This window comes from Nuphar pumila, chromosome 15 (assembly GCF_984573655.1).
Source record: "Nuphar pumila chromosome 15, dmNupPumi1.hap1.1, whole genome shotgun sequence".
Classification (NCBI taxonomy): Eukaryota; Viridiplantae; Streptophyta; class Magnoliopsida; order Nymphaeales; family Nymphaeaceae; genus Nuphar; species Nuphar pumila.
The window spans coordinates 5,830,580-5,849,875 of NC_143263.1; the positions used below are offsets into that span (position 1 = coordinate 5,830,580).

At 37.5% G+C, this 19,296-nt stretch overlaps 1 protein-coding gene and 1 pseudogene across 1 annotated transcript; both read right to left on the reverse strand.

Moving 5' to 3' along the window:
- Positions 1 to 3,700: 3,700 nt before the first annotated feature.
- Positions 3,701 to 8,771, reverse strand: LOC149814262 (serine acetyltransferase 5 pseudogene; annotated as a pseudogene).
- A 237-nt stretch (positions 8,772 to 9,008) lies between these two features.
- On the reverse strand, positions 9,009 to 15,304 carry LOC149814263 (putative serine/threonine-protein kinase PBL21). Its single transcript, XM_089989912.1, has 6 exons — positions 15,121 to 15,304; positions 14,760 to 14,992; positions 14,551 to 14,686; positions 10,647 to 10,905; positions 10,010 to 10,142; positions 9,009 to 9,383 (listed from the first exon to the last, which is right to left on the reverse strand). The coding sequence occupies exons 1-6, from the start codon at positions 15,302 to 15,304 to the stop codon at positions 9,111 to 9,113; spliced, it is 1,218 nt and encodes a 405-aa protein (XP_089846038.1). The 3' UTR covers positions 9,009 to 9,110.
- Between the last annotated feature and the right edge of the window lie 3,992 nt (positions 15,305 to 19,296).

Here is a 19,296-nt window from a genome sequence, read left to right on the forward strand (position 1 = left end):
GGCGAACGGTAGTGTTACCTAGGCGTATGTCTGGATTAGGTGTTTTTGCTTCAAGACAGAGGAGTATTGCTCTTGTGGCCAAGCAATGTTGGATGACCCATCATAGATTTTCCATGCGCTAGTTTGCTTCATGCTAAATATGGTGTTCTTGATTTATCTTTTTTCGTCATGGAACCCGGGGGTTGGCGATCTCGCACTTGCGAAGTATGTGCCTGAGAGCCTTATCGTTCTTCAGAGATCAAATTGGAGATGCGGGAAATTACGATCAGTGGTTGCAATGGGCGATTATGCCAAATGGTGCATTCATCACCCACGAAGTGTATAGATCGTTGCTGCCCCCGGAGGCAGATTGGTTCCCTGAGTGTGTGTTATGTGCTAAGGGCCCTTCCCGAAGATCTCGAGTCTTAGGTTGGTTAATTTTGCAAGATAGGATTCAGACTCACAGTTATTTAAAGAAGTTGGACTTTCAGTTTCCTAGCTTGTGTGTGTTTTGTCAAGTTGCTGAATAAACTACTTCTCATTTATTCTGGTCCTGCCCAATCTTTGTAGCCCCATTTAATAAGACGTGGAGATCTTCGGACGTAATTGTCAAAGAGGAGTCTTTTGCGCTCGATCTGCTCTTGGCCCTATTGGAATTAGATGTTGCAAGCAGTGGAGACTAATCTGGAAGACGTGGTTGCTTACTAGTTGGTGGTTTGTTTGGATGACACACAATGATGCTACTTTCCGTCAAATTTCGGTCGTCCTTAATAATCTTTTTCATAAAATCTTGGTTGATGTATATGCGATTCTACGTATGCATCTTAGAGACCTCTCATTCCCTCTTAACAACGTTCACTCATCGGTGGTTTCTTCTAATCCAACGGATCCTGGTTGAGCTTGACTTTGTTGTCGGTTGTTATATGCCTGTAGTTTATTTTTCTTTAGCTATTTTTTGTTTTGTTCTTTATATTGTTCGGTTCATGGGTTCAACATTTTGTTGATCTTCATGAGTGGTAATGTTGATCTTCTTTCGTCTCTCTCTCTCTCTCTCTCTCTCTATCTATCTATATATATATATATATATATATATATATATATATATATATATTTGGATCCGTGTGTACCAGTACCACCAGCTTACCGAGTTTTTGAAGGTTTTTTTCATGTTTTTCACGAATTGGATGATATAGATGTGTTCTACATGCTTGATTTTATAAGAATTGATTCTTGGATCATCTGATTTAGTAATGCAGTAGGTTCTTATAAAGTTTGAGAATTGATGGTCTATAATTTTTATAAATATTCAAGCTGAAAAATTACTTTTTTCATGATGATCCAAATATTGTTTTCAAGCAAATCGACTGTGCCGAATGCATCTGAGGCTCAGATTTGTGAAAAACATCAAAAGACCCTGTTGGCTTGGGGTAGGCTCCTAACTTTGGTAAGCAACTCTCTCTCTCTCTCTCTCTGCCTTAAACAGAAATGGTTTAAAAAAGAGTGTGCAAGTGTTTAATTAATCTAAACTTATAGATGTATTCTATATAATTTATTATATAAAAATATGCATTATATCCGTTAGATGTGATACTTGTGATGTTTAGATATGTGTCTATAGCCATAAAAAAATCAAAGTCTTGTCTGGTACTAAAACTTAAGTGATGGGAAGAAAATTTCAAAGTTCCTAGTTAAATTGATTTGATTCAAAGCATCATTTTTAGTATATAAACAATGATTAGATTAAGCAAAAACATCTGTAATCATGTTTCTTATGAGGTGTTTAGGATGCTTTTTCACGTTAATGTGTTTGTCCTTTAACCATAAAGAGAAAAAAAGGAAAAAAAAATCTCATTTATGTGGGGTCATTTGATACTTAACATTTCACCCTTCATGTACAGATTGAATTGAAAACTCAGTGTATTCATGACAACATTTAGGCTCTGTTTGGATCCTTGAATCAGAGGTGCGCTGCGGTTTCTTCCAATGTTCTTATACTCATTGCAGTTTGGGAGCAGTGGTACTGCGAAAACACTACATTGGAAATGGAGTTGGCAGCCCCAATTAGGGGTGTAACTGGGTCGGGTCTTATCAGACCTCATTCCGAATTGAGTCTAAAAGTAAGACCCAAACCCCACTCAATCTAATTTGGGTTCGGGTGCAGCTAGAAATTGTGGATTCATATGAGTTAACGAGTTTTGGTATGTATAAGGTTGATCCATCTTGATTCAGGTCAGGTTTGGGTCTGGTAGATCTATATGGGTTAATGTGGGTTCAGGTTTCAGCTTGGGTGTTGATATGATTGGTCTGTCAATAAAAAACATGCACATTAATGGAATCAACTATTCATTGAGAATTGAGAAGATTATATGCTAACAAATAAGAACTTTATTAACGGTTCTAAATAATGCCAAAATTTAAGAATATTTCCATGCCAACCAATCATTTTAAGTTAAAATAAAAAGACATTAATGATATAACATATTCAAATGTATCAAATTCAATGAGCTTTTGAATATTATCTTTAGATTTGGGATTCACCTCAACCAAACAATTTTCATGACAAAAGGGCAATGGAGAGTATATGCAAAAAAAAAAAATGAATCAAAGTTTTGATTACTAAAAGGTAATGCATATTAATTCTAAGTTTATCAACATCTTTAAATATTTAATTAATTATATAACAAAATATTTACCAATTATTGTAGTTGTTTTTCTCGTGCTACCAATTAAAAAATGGTTTTGGGTATATAATCGGGTCGGTTTGGTTCTATAATATGGAGAACCATTTGGGTCGGGTATAAAAAAATGGGTCAGGCTCAAACGAGTTTGGGTCTTCATTTGCAATACCCATGACCAGACCCATTTTCATTATGAGTATATATTTTGGACTCGACCTGAACCCATTGGTCCACTAAAATCGGGTATAATCAATTCAGGACGTTAGGTATACCAGACCCAGTTACACCCCTAGCCCCAATGCCGCATTTTAACACCCATTCACAAGAGGGTGTTTTTGGCAACTCCATCCTCAACACCAGATTTTGGCAACACATCCAAATGGTGTTTCCATCTCAATGCAAGGCTCTCAAACAGAGCCTAAGACGAGTGATTGAATGAAAAGATTATCCTATTTTTGAATCACCATTACCATCATCAATTAGTTTCTACCATCTTCATGTGGTGCAGTCTACAAATCTTATTTCTCCATACTTTCTCTACAATGCTGAGCTTTGGTCAATCATGCAATTCCTGAACTTTGGCCTCGTGCCACCATCTAATTCTATACCTGAATCTGACCAACTATTCACTATTATATAATATCAATATTTGATGGCAAAGAATCTTATGCAAAAGTTTGATAAGACAGAGCTACTTAAAGTTTTAGAGAGAGAAAAAGCCTATAGCACAGGCTCATCCTAGGCACACAAGCATTGCGTCAATGAAAAGGAGATTTTAGGATAAAAAAGTACAAGTTATTCCAAAGAATCAATATCTAACGAGGCTACAATCAGAACTTAGCTAAGTGCATGGTGACAAAAATGTTTCTTGACGCTTTTCTACCCTTCGTTATATTTCTGAGAATTTTACGAATTGAAATTTCAATTGGGAAATTCATTGCAAAAAATAAACAAATTTAAATTATAAATCTCAAGATTTCAGTGAATTGTTTTTGTTGGATTTTTTTACATCTGCCAAATATCTTTTTTTTTTTTGCAATATTTCAAAGAATCATGAAATTTATCAATACAGACTTGGGGTGGCAGTCGCCGACGACATTGCCGGTGCCACCGAGGGTGACGTGGTGGAGGATGGAGACGTTGTTGCCGATGACGACACCGGTGGCGTGGTCGAGGAGGATGCGATGTGGGCGCTAGGGTGGATGTTGATGTCCAAGACGTCAGAGATGCGTGACTGGAGGGCGAGGGAGGAGCAGCCTTGGAGCCGGAGACGGTGGGAGATGCGGTGGACTTGGAGGGCGAAGAAGCCCTTGTAGTTGAGGAGGCAGTGGGAGAAGGCGAGGTCACGCAGGCGGGCGGCGCGGAGGTCAGCGATGGCGGCAGAGCGGAGAGGAGGGGAGGAGGAGAAGGAGTCGAGGAAGAGGTTGTAGAGGAGGGTGGAGGAATAGAGCTTGTTGCCGAGGTGGAAGGAGAGGAAAATAATGAGAGAGGATGGTCGAGTAAAGGTAGCTGGCCAACGCCGGCTCCGCCTCCTCATCGTGCAGGATCTTCAACTTGATCTGCTCCCATGCCTCCGCTTCCTCCGGGTTGACTGTGGTGGTGATGAGGTGGTGGTGGTCAGGCCGATCCAAGATTTTGCTTAAATGAGGCAAACAAATTTTACAATGAAATAAAATAAAAAACTAAAATATATCTAAGATTTTGCTTAAAGAAAGCAAAAAAAATATATTAAAATAAAATATAAAACTAAAATATATTCAAGATTTTAAGGTTTATTTTATTTTATTGTTAAATTCTAACTGTACAGATGTGATAAATGTACTTGATGAGGATCAGATCTTGAAGTGTTCTATTCGGACACATAGGTGGGTTTTTATAACGTTCAAAAAAATCAATGGTTTAAAATCTTTATAAAATTTTGAGGCTCAAAATATTATTTATTTTATGGAAAACACATGATTCAAGTGTAGATTGCTCCCAAATCGACCATACCCAATACATTTATGAGGTTGGAACTGAAAAAAAAAATACCAAAAGGGCAGAAACCTAGAAACTTTCATTTAGCATATTTCATTTAACACCTACCCATTTACAATAATCCAGAGTAAAGAGTAAACGTATGTATGTAGGTACTTCAAAACACAATATTGCTCACCGTATGCCCAATTACCATTCACTCCATGACTGGGTTCGGTAAATGATAATATACTACCACCAAACTTGTTGATTCCTTACTGGTGCATGCAACTTACCTTGATCCACCTGGTTCGAGATCGAATATGACCTCTCGACAGCTCTGGCTGTATGAATGCCAACAAAAATAGTGTGGTGAACCTCCTTATAAACACTGTTGAGAAATGGACACCAGCAAATTGTCAAATAAATTATATATATATATATATATATAAGCTACAATCGATTATACTTGCAACGATGTGTTTAGCATGAACGATTCAGTGGGAAATGACTTTTGGATCATGGTTTTTTAATGAAAAGAATGTTCTTTTGAATTGAAAATTTTGATACATTTACATCCATCAAATTTTATATTGCCAAAGAAACTTAAACACATGATGGGTTCCAGTGATCCAAACGCAGATGCCTACTAAACAGAGCATGTAGATCACATCTATAAAGTTAGTTTTATAAAAAAAAAGAGTGAAAAAATAAGTTGTGTTAAGAGATTAGAGCAACTAATAACCTTATATATATATATGTATATATATATATATATATAGAGAGAGAGAGAGAGAGAGCAAAGTTCTTAAACATCCTTATCTCCATCCTAAATGGGTTCAAAGGATAAAGATTGGGTGTTTGCTTACTCTAAAATTATATGTATATTATCTACAACTTATTTAATGGAAAACATGATGCATCTTTTTGTGTTTAAATGCATATTTAGAGCAATAAAAATCAACAGCTCATATTGCACCAAAACTTGGTGAAATAAAAGCCAAGATTTCTCATTTGATCGATCTGATCCAAAGCATGCTTTTTAATGAATAAGCAATGACATAGGCATGCACAACTTAGTGTTAAGGAAAAACCCAGTGCAACTATGATTTTTTAGAATAATTTGGGTTGGTTTAGAATATAAACTATTTAGGAGCTCCTGATATCACTTTCTCTATTTGGCTTTCTCTTTATATATATATATATATATATATATATATATATATATATATATATATATATATATATATATATATATATATATATATATATATATATATATATGTGTGTGTGTGTGTGTGTGTGTGTGTGTGTGTGTACTTACTGCAAAAAAGCAAAAAAACTGAGGGTAAGATGCTAAAATCAACACATGATTTCTCTAAATAAAGCTGAAAAATCAAACTGATTGTAAAATAAATTTTCATGGACTGGCTTAACATGAAATAGGGCTTTGTTGGATAATAAAAATGATTTACAGAATTTTTTCTATTGAACATGAAAAAATCTTCTCTCTCATTAGATAACGAACATGATTTACAAAATTATTTCTATCTTGTGTATCAGTGGATTTTAAAATTTAGAATTCAATTTTAAAATAAAAGAGAAATATATAAGACTGACAATGTACATAAAATTTTTTTTTTTGAAAGGCAAGCTGGGGTTAGGCAGACCCCACCAGTTCTCATTGAACGTACCACTTGGGTTTGAACCTGCAACGTCCCACCACAAGGAGATGTCCACTGACAGCTCCTACTGACAATGTACACACGGTTAATAGTAAACAGATAAAAGGGAAACACTAGTTAACGTGGGTCGGTTCAAAAGATGAACCTATATACATCCACGACTTGAAGAGCTGTCATTCCTTAGTGAAGCCTTATTTATACATGAGTTGCAAGGTTAGTGACTTTAATACAAGCAGTAAAAAAGAATAGGCTATAAGATGAGCTACATGTGGGGGGGTGGGCATCGGGTCTGCCGGCTAATGGACTGGGCTGATCGGGCCATTGATCAGACGGGTCGGCCCAGTTCTTAATGGGTCCAGGTTTGAAGAGAAACCCATTGGCTTGGGCCCAATGGGCCAATGTAAAGCGGCCCGGGTCTAGCCGGACCTGGCCTGACCAAATCTTAAAATATGCATAAATGCTGGACTGAAATTATGGGTTAATGAGAGAATAACAAGTTCTCATGCAACTAATTCTTAATTAGTGCATCTAATTAGTTAATAGTAATAATTAACAAATAGCAAGTTTCCATACAACTAATTAAGTAAATAATAATAGTTATCCAAATTATTATGCAATGATTACTTTTTAAAAAAATTATATTATTAAAAAATTAATAAATAACTCAGGCCCATCGGACCGACCTGTAGCCCGGGCTGGCCCGAGCCTGGCCCATGTATATATTGGGCTGCGTTTTGGTCCGGTATCTAATAAGCCCGGATCTAAAATCATGGTGTGAAATATAGTAAAAATATCTTGAAACTATGATTTCTCAATTGGATTTTACCATCAGGTGCTCTAGCAAATATATATCCTGACTGCACTCAGCTTTGTACAATGGAAAAGTAATGAAAAATAATTAGTGATGGTCCCTAGAAACCTTAATGAAAAAAGAGAGAGAAAGATGGCTAATCTCGTTCAGAAAAAATCCACAGTCAAATAGATAAGGATACAAACATGGACACCTTACACACTCGAGATGTGAACAGGTGATAATTTTATGAATAGTATGACGGTAAAAGTATTTTTTTAAATCTAAATACAAGTATATTTAGTATACTTTATGTAAAAATATATTTGTCATACATAATATTAATTATGTATGACATCCTGGGTATTGAACTCTGGACCTCCTTTGACTTGAAAGACCTGCCTAGCCAGGTGTATAGAGTCCTTGTAGGCAATATTTAAATATTAATTAAAATAGTGTCTTTAGAAATTGAAATTGTAGGTTTATATGAAAAAATGTTAATAGAAAATCGCTTGATACTCATTTTGTAATGTAACATAGACAAGCCTCTAAGGTAGATGGTACACATTTCTCCAATAAGTGGGACAAGTTTTTTAAACATTTGATACTTCTACCTATGGTTTTCTGAAATGAATTCCGTATCGGTATATGGCACGGGTACGCCGGATACGAGATTCCGGTGGGAACTATGGTCAAGCATTCCCAATCGAACCCACCAGGATTTTACAATTGGAACTAAAATGTGTAGCTTAAGAATTTTATAATTGAAACTTGCCACAGTTGTGTCTAGCTTTTGTTATCTTTGCCCATGTTCGGATCAGCTCCTTTAGTACTGCTATTAAAGGGGGAAACAGGTTGAATAGAGAGATGCAGAGTACCATTTGTTGTGAACATCTTGAATACTTCAAATATGTAACTACAATTCCACGAACGATTAACCTGAAGAAGTTGCAGCAGAATAGTTGCATATTGTTATTGAATAGTTCCACAGGAGTTTTACCAACCACGCTATTGATTGGACGTGGGTCAAAAATAACTTTTCATTTCCTAGTTGTGTTTTAATTGCTAGTCTCCATTAAGCTAATTTGTAAGATGAAACATAAACAATGGAATTTATGTTACAAAGATTCGTGGACTAAAAATTAGACTCGCAACTTTGAAAAGTTTTAAAAAAATGAGACACGAGGAAACGTAAAAATTCCATTTTTAATCACTAAAAATTATTCTTGATATTTTAATATTTAAAAAGCATTTTTATGGAATATTATTAAAAAACAAAACAAACTTATTACAAATATTAAAATAATGACTGTACGCATCCGTGTTGGCCACATCCAATCCGAAGCAAAGTGTTTACATCTCTAGGTGGGGGTGGGGTGAGCGTTTCAATTATGTCCACTGAATCGAGAATTTCCTGATTCTCAGCATTCATATTCCAGAAAAGCTGAGAGCACGGTATTAAACTAATACCCAACAATGTCCCTAACTTCTCTGTGGAAAATCGAACAAATTTATGAAAATAATCCACCTTTCCGTGATGCAACTTTTTAAGTCCACAGGACAAGCTTACTGCATGATGTTGATATGGAAAAAGGATCCTCCATGCACCATGTATATTGCACCCGACCAGGAAGAATGCCACCGGTTGTAGCCAACCACCTTGGTGGCACCCACACAGGACATGGATGCATGAACATCATTGGACCAAGTAGGACCTCATCCAGTTTCATCCATCCAACCCAAGGTCAGTTTCACAACAGGATCACAGCAGAAGGCTGAATGGAGCAAATGGATCCAAAGATAACAGAGGGTTCTTGGGTTTACATCACATTAGGGGACTATATCAGGACACAGCAAAATGAATAGCAGAAGTTAAATGTTAAAACAATAACCACTGAAAAGGTCAAGCTACAAGTTCTAAGAAAAAAAAAAGAGATATCAAGATTCTAGTTCTAGAACAAAATTTCGTGATACAGAGCTTGATGTATTCTAGAAAGGATAGGTAGATATGAGAATCCATGGTCAGCTGGGATTAGTAGAATCAGAAGCAACAGGAGACCTAGGAATATGAGGACTTGGTGAGTTCCCTATCTTTGATGTGGTTTTGTGATGCTTCACAAGTGGAACCAGTGACTGCACAACGTCTGCCATTAAAGGCCTGTAATCTGCTTCAGATTGCACGCACATTGCTGCAATGGCTGCCACCTGAATAACTTCCTTTAGTGAATACTGCCCCACCAGTGCCGAGTCCATTATCTCTGCCACTTTCTCCCTGTCTGTGAGCCTTTGCAAAGCCTACAGAGAGAGAGAGAGAGAGAGAGAGAGAGAGAGAGAGAGAGAGAGAGAGAGAGAGAGATTAGCAAATCATCAACTTAGACACCTGTTGCATGCATACATTCACGCAAGATGAAACCATTAAAAATGCCAAAATGCAAACAATAACAGAAACTACAATCGGCAAGGAACATTTCTGATGGGTGGAGTAATAGGAGGAAAAAAGACAGCAGAAGTCATAAAGAATTCACAGGAAAAGACCCAAAGAAATGGGTTATAAACTTATAAAGGTACATTTACAGAGTGAACTACTTATCCATCAGGGACAAAAAACAAACTGGGTAATGTAGCTAGTGATAAAGACATCTACCAAAGCAGCGCTAGCCTAGCTGAATATCCTGCCATGCAGCTGGTCCGTGAAGAATCAAAACTACGACCAAGTTAGACTGAGTCATCAAATTCATGAGACAGGCGCCAGGTCACTCAGGAGACACTGATGCTGTGATATTCCATTTAATCACCCAGGCTGTGTCGCTGTTCCATGAATTTCTCATGGTTCAGGAAGTATGCAAGAAAGCTTCCAAGATTTAAAACTGAAAGACGATTATCTTAAATATAAAGTACAGCACAACCAGGGGGAAGCTCACCCATGAAACAAGAACACATTCCCCAGCAGCTCTTTTCATGTCAACAGGAACCCTTCCAGTCAAGAGCTCTAAAAGCACAACACCGTAACTATATACATCTGACTTGGTTGTCAAATGCCCGGTTAGTGCATACCTGGAAGCAAGCAACCAAATAATTGTTAGTGTATGTCCGGAAGGAAAAGGATTAACCAAGGATTGTGACCAGGAAAAACACAACTCAAGGATAAAAAATACAAAGGCATTGACTTTAATATAGGAACTTTGTTACATCAGGCCCTTAAGAATATATTCAGCCTTCCCAGAGGGCTAAAACATCATCCTTTTTAGGCTCTTTTCTGCCTTAGCCAAGATTCCAGGTGCACTTTCACAATTTTGGTGAACTAAAAATACATTAATAATATATATTTTTACTACCAAGCATATAATTCTAATTTTTTTGGCAACTTTGCAAGCAGATAAGTTGAACTGATCATTTTCAACAGTATAAAGTTGTCTCAAGTCATCACAGAACAATTAACAAGGAAGAAGTTTGTCAAATCAAAGAAGAATCTCAATCATTGCATGCATCAAGCCACTCGAAGTCAGATTTCGAAAATGAGAGAATTTGTTACTTAAAAGAAAGAAGGGAATGACTTACTCAGGAGCAACATATCCTTGGGTTCCTAAGACTCTTGTTGAGACGTGGCCGCCAGCTTTATCAGAACCAAGCTTAGCTAAGCCAAAATCAGAGACTCTTGCATGGAAGTTCTTGTCCAGGAGGATGTTGCTGCTTTTAAAATCCCTGTGAATCACAGGTGGATTGATGTGTTCATGAAGGTACTCAAGACCTTTTGCAGCTTCAAGAGCTATCCTCAATCTAGTTCCCCAATCCAGTTTTGAAATACCACCTCTGGAACCTGCCAATTGATAACAGTGGTAAACTCGATGTGAAAATTAACAACCGGCAGCTATCACAAATTCATACTTGTGCAGATATTCATGATGAACAACTAACAACCTACTGGTCTACAATCAAGTTCTCCATATGACGATCATGCATCATGTAATATTCTTATGAGATTCTTCCTTACTTTTTATATGATTACCCATTAAAAGGGCTATAAAAAAGATAGTTATGCTCAAACCAAAAGTTATACAGCTCTTATATGAATGTCAAAGACACACAATATCTCCTAATGTGCATTGAAATAAGCACATAATATAAATGAAATAAGTTAAATGAATGCCTACCAAAATAGTTCATTATTCTGGATGAAGAAAATGAGAGGGAACCAGAGAAAAATAGAAGGTCGGAAAACAGAGTGGAAGACACCTCTTCAGGATAAGTGGAATTTAAATCAATGGATGTCACAATAAGTACAGGAAATCCAAGAAGTTCTTGATCACTGGGTTTCAAGTTTCCTAATTACTTCTTCCTTTGAAGGATATGAAAATGATGAATAATCCTATTGCTATGGGTTTAACAATTTGCATTAGCAAACCTCCGAAGACATGAAGTTTGGGCAAGGCTATTTCTGCATTTTACTTCTTACAATGGTGTCCTGCAGTGTCACAGGCATTAGAATGTTGCAACTTAGTTCATACATTAAGATGAATCCTCAACATACAATTATGGAGGTAAGATGCAAAAAGAATGTAGAACAGTGGAATACAGGGAATCTATATTCGGTCATGTGTAAATCTAAATTTGATGCAGCCTCTTGCAGAATAATGACAAATTTGTAGGGAGGTTCAAAATTTCAACTTCTTTCACTCGTTATTTTCATCAGCAAAACTTCCTTGAAGACGACATGCAACGAGAGGTCATCTGTTATATACTTTCTTAATCTTTGGATACTTTGAAACATATTCATAGTTACGAACCAAACCAGTCTACTTTAACCAGGTTCACATCGACCATGCCTTGACAAATGGATCCCTTGACACCTTAGGGTGAACAGTGAAGTCGATTTGATCATTGACCTAGCCTATTTGCTCAGCTGATTAGCAGTTAAAACCTGTTTAACACAAACATGAAGGCTAGTCATCACTTAGCTAAAGGTATGACATTTTTTTTTATTTTGGAATTTTTGATAGGAAAGCTGGAGGATGACCCTCTCTACACACCTGGCTGGGTGGGTCAGCTTAAGGCATTCAAGTTGAAGGATGCCAAGGGTTCAATACCTGGGGTGCACGTCCTTTGCATTGAGGCTGAAGCAGCAGGCCCGCTGGTGGGCAACGACATGACCAAGGGGTTTCAACCACTTGGAGGTGTGCCGTACAGCAGGGATCAATCTCTTCTAAGTTCCACCACCTAAACAGGGGCTTACCAAGAAAAAGCTGGGGGATAACCCCCATGGGATTTGAACCCGAGACCCCTCGGTTATAATAGTGTGGCCCAACCATCCAGCTATCTCATTCAACCCCTAGTTAAGGTATAACTTAGCAATTAAGCATCATGTGCTAATTGTTTGCTGTAAATAATTCAGACTCATGAACTGCCACAAGGACCATTATGTGGAGACTGTGGATCTTAAATGACCATGAAGCAATACTAGACACTGTAACCTAGATTTGCAATTGAAGGCCAAGATAGCTAACAACCTTGGTGTCTATAAATGTCATCGTTTACCCCTCTTTTTATCCCTAATAGTCCATCTAGATAGACAGGTCAGCTTAGTGTTAATTGCAGTGAAATGCCACCAGGTTTTGGGGGGGGGGGGGGGGGGGGGTGTTTGTGGGTGGGTAGGGGTGTAGTTGGGAACCAGTGGCTAAGAATTTCTAGAAAACTACACATGGGACAATTTATAATTGTATCCTAAAGCAACTATTAGGTTTGGCAGGTCAGACATGCGATTGCTGTTAAGTGGATGATCTAGTTGTATCCTGGAATCAGGTTGCCTATTAACCCCATCAGCTTAGACTTTCCCAATGGGCCAAATAATAGACTTAAAAAGAGATACTTAAAGCCATTTAAGTTTTATCCCTTCTTGTTGTTGGAACACCGTGGTAAAAAATAGGATTTTGGAAAACCAAGATCTCAAGTCTAGAGGCACGATCTTAAGATCACGGTCTTTAGAACTTCAATCACTCCACTTCGGGATTTCCCAATAAGCTAATTGGGTTTGTGCACGATTGAGTCTCCAGGATACAACTAGGCTTGAACCTCAAGAGTGTCACTGCTCCGCATGACAAGGTGACCTCTCCCACACACGAACTTGCAAGCGAAACGAGAGCCAAAATGATAGAAAGTAAGAAAGCTTTGAGAATAAGAAAATCTGATGATTAAAAGGACGAAAATCAAGGTTTTTTATAAACTTAGGAAGGCTAACAACGTTTTGGGTGATAAATGAGATTAAATGACCATAAATCCAATGTTTTAAAAAATAAATGAAAATGACCTTGGACGGTCACCCATCTTTGACCAGTTGGTCAACAACCTCCAAAACTGTCCAACAGTAACAAAGCCTCGTAATCACCATTTAAATGCTCTCAAATGGGCCAAATCAATGCGAGAAACTAAAAGTCAAAGTTGGTTCATCCAAAAGTCAAGGTAAGTTGGTTTAGTCAAAACAAACCTAGGCGCCTCTGAATGTGTTTCGTGCCGCTACAAGCATGCAAAGTGCAAAGTGAGGCATCAATGCTCCTCAAGAGACCTTGCGCCTAAATGCCCTTACACACGCGCGGGCATGTGTGCATGGTATGCACGTCCGTTCCTGCACATTGTGCAACAACGTCCGCAAGCCACCCTAAGGCACAAGGGTTTTTGAAGTATTAAAAATAGAAAAAAAACTCTATTTAAACCACCCCTCTTAGATATGGGTCTAAACACATTTCAAAGGATTTTGGTGAGAAACAATAAATGAACCAAATCTTTATAAAGAACAAGTGATATGTACATACCCATCATAGAAAATAGTTTATTTTGAAACTTTTTTCAACACTTATTTCATTCGAACATTGTTTACAAACCAGGAATTCCAACATATTCTGACATCCTCTGCTCATTGACTTAAAAACAGTTTTAGTGAAACTCAAGGACCAAAACCAACACTACCATATACCAAACAAGAACCATAGGTAAAAAAAAGGAACAGGATATTCATATAAAATCTTAAATTATTCTCTTCTTTAACCAAAGATATAACTAAACATAAAAATTTAGATTCCTAATAATTACTCTCTCAAGCAGGGAAAACAGAGGTTCTTATAAGAATTACATTCACCTTTTGATGGAAACAGACCACCACATTTTTCCTGCGCAACATAGTCCTCTCTGAACTATTTATCCCTTATAACAGCTGGCTCTCGTCTGTTATACATGAAAACACAGTACCTTCCAACTCCTCTTTTATAGCATATACAAATATTCAGATAAAAAGGATAGTATAACTCCTACTAAGCTAAGTAACCATGTAGTGAAAAAGTCCATTCCACCTAACCCAACAATCACACACAAATGAAATACCACAAAACGATAGCTCTACATATATAAGTTACCATAGACAAGATCCAGGTAGGTAAAAAATACAATCAACAGAAAACCCACAAGATGAGCATACCTTCAGTTGGATACAAATGCTCTTGCAAGCTCCCATTTTCCATATAATCATAAACCAACAATTTATGTTTGTCATCAGAACAGAACCCAACCAAAGCCAAAAGATACGGCGATCGGAGACGGCTTAGCAATTCAACCTATTACATTAACAACAGAATCAACATATAAAATTCCAAAATAAAGAATTTTCATTGTGAAAGCTCATCCAACCTCCATTGTGAACTCCTCTTCTCCTTGCTTTCCCGATCGATCCATCGACTTAACAGCAACCCTCCTCCCGTCCGGAAGCGTCCCCCTGTATACCGAGCCGAAACCGCCATGACCAACAACATTGCTGGTGCTGAACCCACCTGTTGCAGCGTGAAGCTGCTTGAACGTAAAGCTCCGCACTCCATTTTGTGAGATTGCTTGAACATTGGCAGAGCACGCACCCTCGATTTTTCCTTTGACAATGAAGAAAAAAACAAGATTCAGTAATGGGGCCGAAAAATGCGAGCCAACTGCAATGTGGAGGGAAATTCTCAATGAACTACAGAAGGGAAGGAGAAGATCGAACCAGGAACCAACTCACCCTTATGCCGCTTGGCTACCTTGTTCCGAATGTAGCAGTAGTAGCTGAAGGCCACGAACAATGAAGCTACCGCCAATGCGGCCGCGACGACGATGATGACGAGACCGATGCTCTCCTTCTTGCTGTCTACATTCTGCAGAGCAGGCGAAGACGAGTCTAGGCTCTGAAGGAGACTCCGAGCCATTAAAACGCCGGATCTCCTTCAAGTACCGGAGGAAGGAAGGGAGTAAATCAAATTCCCTTCGACCACCAAATGCTCAAAAATCTGATGCCCACGAAAACCTTTCAGACTAAAGAAACCTCCAAAGCTCCGAGAAGCGAGAAGAAGGTTCAGGCACCCATTTAGAAGTTTCTTGAAGCTTCTAGAAGCTCCCGTGCAGATAAAGGATCACCAGACTAGAGAAGTAAGGGGGTTGAAGGATCGACCACCGTTGTTGCTTGCTATGACGATCCTTTCCGCCCCGTACTCTTCGCCACTTACCCTCCTCCAAGAGAACCTAAAGCACAAGAGAAGGGAGAGAATAGAGACTCTGCAGCTCGTCCGCCATCGCCGTACGGTTCCGGAGCTCGGCCCACCAACGGTGGCGCCCAAGAACTGCACCAAAGTAAGACCTTTTTCTTTTCTCCTTCGAGGAGACTTAGGCGAACTGCACAAGAGACTTAGGCTCCCCTCCGCCTCGCTCCCTCACGATTCCTCCACCGCATCACCCACTAAAACGCTTCTCCGTGAACCCACAGATAGTCTGAACCAGAGAAAGAGAGAGAGAGAGTGGAAGGCATTTATATCTGGACATGACGCGGGCTTCAGGTTAGAGGTGGGTCCCACGTACCACCGTTCCCTGGAATTCCAGGGTCCGGCTCAGGTGCAATCACATGGCACAAAGTTTGTGCATTAAGCACGTGATTGCTTTCCATCCGGGCCTTGGGCCCCACAACCGACAGGCCTCTTCTCAGGATGGAGGGTGATCAGGTGCTTAATGCATAAATATTTGTGCAATCTGATATTTTCACGGCACGCCGAGAGAGAGAGAGAGAGGGAGCCGAAACAAAAAAAAGAAGTAGGGCCCGCTCCAGGGCTCAAGCCCACAATCTCTCCATTTAAGGGGGGTTCAAAAACCTCAAACTCTAGACACCGCACGTGCCTATCTTTTTTTTTTCTGTTATAAGATATGGATCTGATGGTCATCCAAACCATATCCAGTTCCAAAAGGTGTCGATGTTATGGATTTACATGCAGTGGACAACCATAAAAAAATTTGTTAGTCTATCTAGCTTTTGAAGGGTTTTTTCATGCTTTTCTTAAATCTGACTATACACATGCGCTCTTCATGTTTGATTTTATAGGAATCTACTATTGGATCGCTGATTCAGATACACAAGTAGGTTTTTATAAGGTTTAAAAATTAATAGTCTAAATTTTTTATAAATATTTAAAGATTAAAAAATCATTTTTTTATCAAAAAACCATTATCCAAGTGAAATTTCTTAGCAAATTGACTATTGCTAAGGACATTTACAAGGTCAGATTTATGAAATGAAAACATTCGTTTGCTTGTGGTAGGCTGTTGATAGGCAGCTACCACCTATTATATATATATATATATATATATATATATATATATATATATATATATGGTCGTACCTGGCTATCACTGGTCTACCACCAGCCAATTGTAAGTGAATTAATGGGCATTTTAGAGTATTTTTTACAAATATGGCTATACAGATGTATTCGGCATGGTTGACTTGGTATGAGACGGTACTTTGAATCATGTTTTTTGATAAAAAAAATATTTATATGGACATATTTAAGAAAAACATGAAACACCCTTCAAAAGGCCCGAAGGCAGCTGCCACCTCTCTCTCTCTCTCTCTCTCTCTCTCTCTCTCTCTCTCTCTCTCTCTATATATATATATATATATATATATATATATATATAGTAATGCTATGGTACTCTTCGAGTGTAGGTCTACTCTTACCTACTATAAATCATAGTTAGATGTTGCATCTTATCAATCAGACCTATGTATTCAACATAAATTATTTGACAAGAATCATGTTTTGGATCATGATTTTTAAGTCATAAAATTTTGATTCATTATAAGCCATCAATTTTAAAGATCTTACAAAATCTACATGTATGCCATAATCACATGATCCAAAACGTGTTTTCCACTAAATAATAATTGCAGATCATAAGTATAAGGTTTTATCAATAAAAAAAGCCCAAAATTTTTAAAAAAAACTGAAGCTTTTATTAGGTAAGAGTAGGTACTTCCGGAGCACCCTCTCATTATTATATATATATATATATATAAGAAATTATTTGCTACTAATGAAGGTAAGAAACTAATGACCTAGAAATCATAGCTTCAAGTTGTATCTTCTCAATCTAACTACATAAATGTATTCAACATTGTTTGTTTGCCGACTATCAAACCTTAGATCATGCTTTTCTAATGTAAAAATGTGATTTTTTGAGTTAATTTTTTTTGGCACATTGCAGGCCGTTGATTTTTTTATCCCTTTAGACACCTAATTACTTGTCGTAATCACATGATTTAAAAGAAGTTTCTTACTGAACAAACCATGTAGATCACATCCATAACTTGATTTACAAAAAAATAAATTTTTTTGAAGAAAAAAGTGAATTCTACTCCTTAGTTCCTTACCTTCATTAGTAATCAATATTTACCCTTTACATATGTATAGGAAAAGTGGTAGTTGCCTACCACCAGTAAATATGTATTTTTGCATTTTTTTTTGCAAATTTACATAATTGATTTGCAAGAAAATGATACTTGGATCATATTTTTTAGATAAAAACATGAATTTTAAGCATTGAATAATTTTTAAAATTGTAGATCATCAATTTTTAAATCTTATAAGAACCTACCTGTGTATCAAAATCGAATGATCCAATAGTGAATTCCTATAAATTAAAGCATGTAGATCATGTATACATGGTCAGATTTTAGAAAAAATAGAAAAAAACTATTTCTGACGATAGGTTAAAAAAGTGGTAGGCAGCTGCCACCTATATATATATATATATATATATATATATATATATATATATATATATATATATATATATATATAGAGAGAGAGAGAGAGAGAGAGAGAGAGAGAGAGAGATTGGTTCCTCTTACCAGAATGGGCGATTTTAATTTCTTATTTATTTTTTTTGGTTTTTTAGTGGGGATCGACTTTTGGATCATCTAATTAGGTTTCAAAAATCAATGACCCAAAATTTTTATAAAATTTTAAAGCTCACAAAAAAAAATATTTTTTTATCAAAAAACACGATCCAACCTAATAAATAAAATATGTTAACACATCTATGAGGTCTAATTTGCAAAACGTAAAAATTAAAATTTCTGCATAATTGTGACTACTGTGGGAACCAACTTGATTTGTCACGCCCTCTGCTAATATCCAACCTTATGGTTACAAACCAGTGACAGTACGACTTGGATTCAGTTGGGTATCCAGCAAGGATCCGACCCACTGAGAGCCTCATAGCTTGGGGCAACCCTGACAGACAGGGAATGAATGGTTTGGTTTAAAGAGTGACTGTTCATGAGTCATGACAGTCCAACTTAATATTGGGACCCACATTTTAATGCATTGAGATCAGGTGCAATGTGATTGTGCACTCTAAGTGTGCTGCGCCTCATCGCCCAACTACTGTTGGGCCCCACTGCTGACAGGTTGTATCCCAAAGATGGAAGCACACTAGAAGTGTGCAATCATATTGCACCTGATAACCGCAAAATTATTTACATAAACTTTCTACACAGGTTTTAAGAGCATAAGTCCATATCATCGAATCAACTAAACCACATATTCATGAATGACAAAGTAGTTGAGCTTAGAGCAAACGTGCGTTAATTGCTTGACTTGAGGGAGTCGAACATCGATGACTCATCAGCCCAGTGTAGGGCTGTCAATGGGTCTGGTTTGTATCGGGTACCTGACCTGACCCAAACCCAAATTCTAGAGTATGGACATGGAGAGTGCTGTCTTGAATAATGTTCAGGTTGACCCGAACCCGACCTGAGTATTATATATATAAAAAAATAAAATTTCAAAATTATGAAGCTTGGGTATTTGACTCAAATGGGCACAGCCCTAGGTCTGGCCTTACTTCAAACCTCATCAATTAAGGCCAG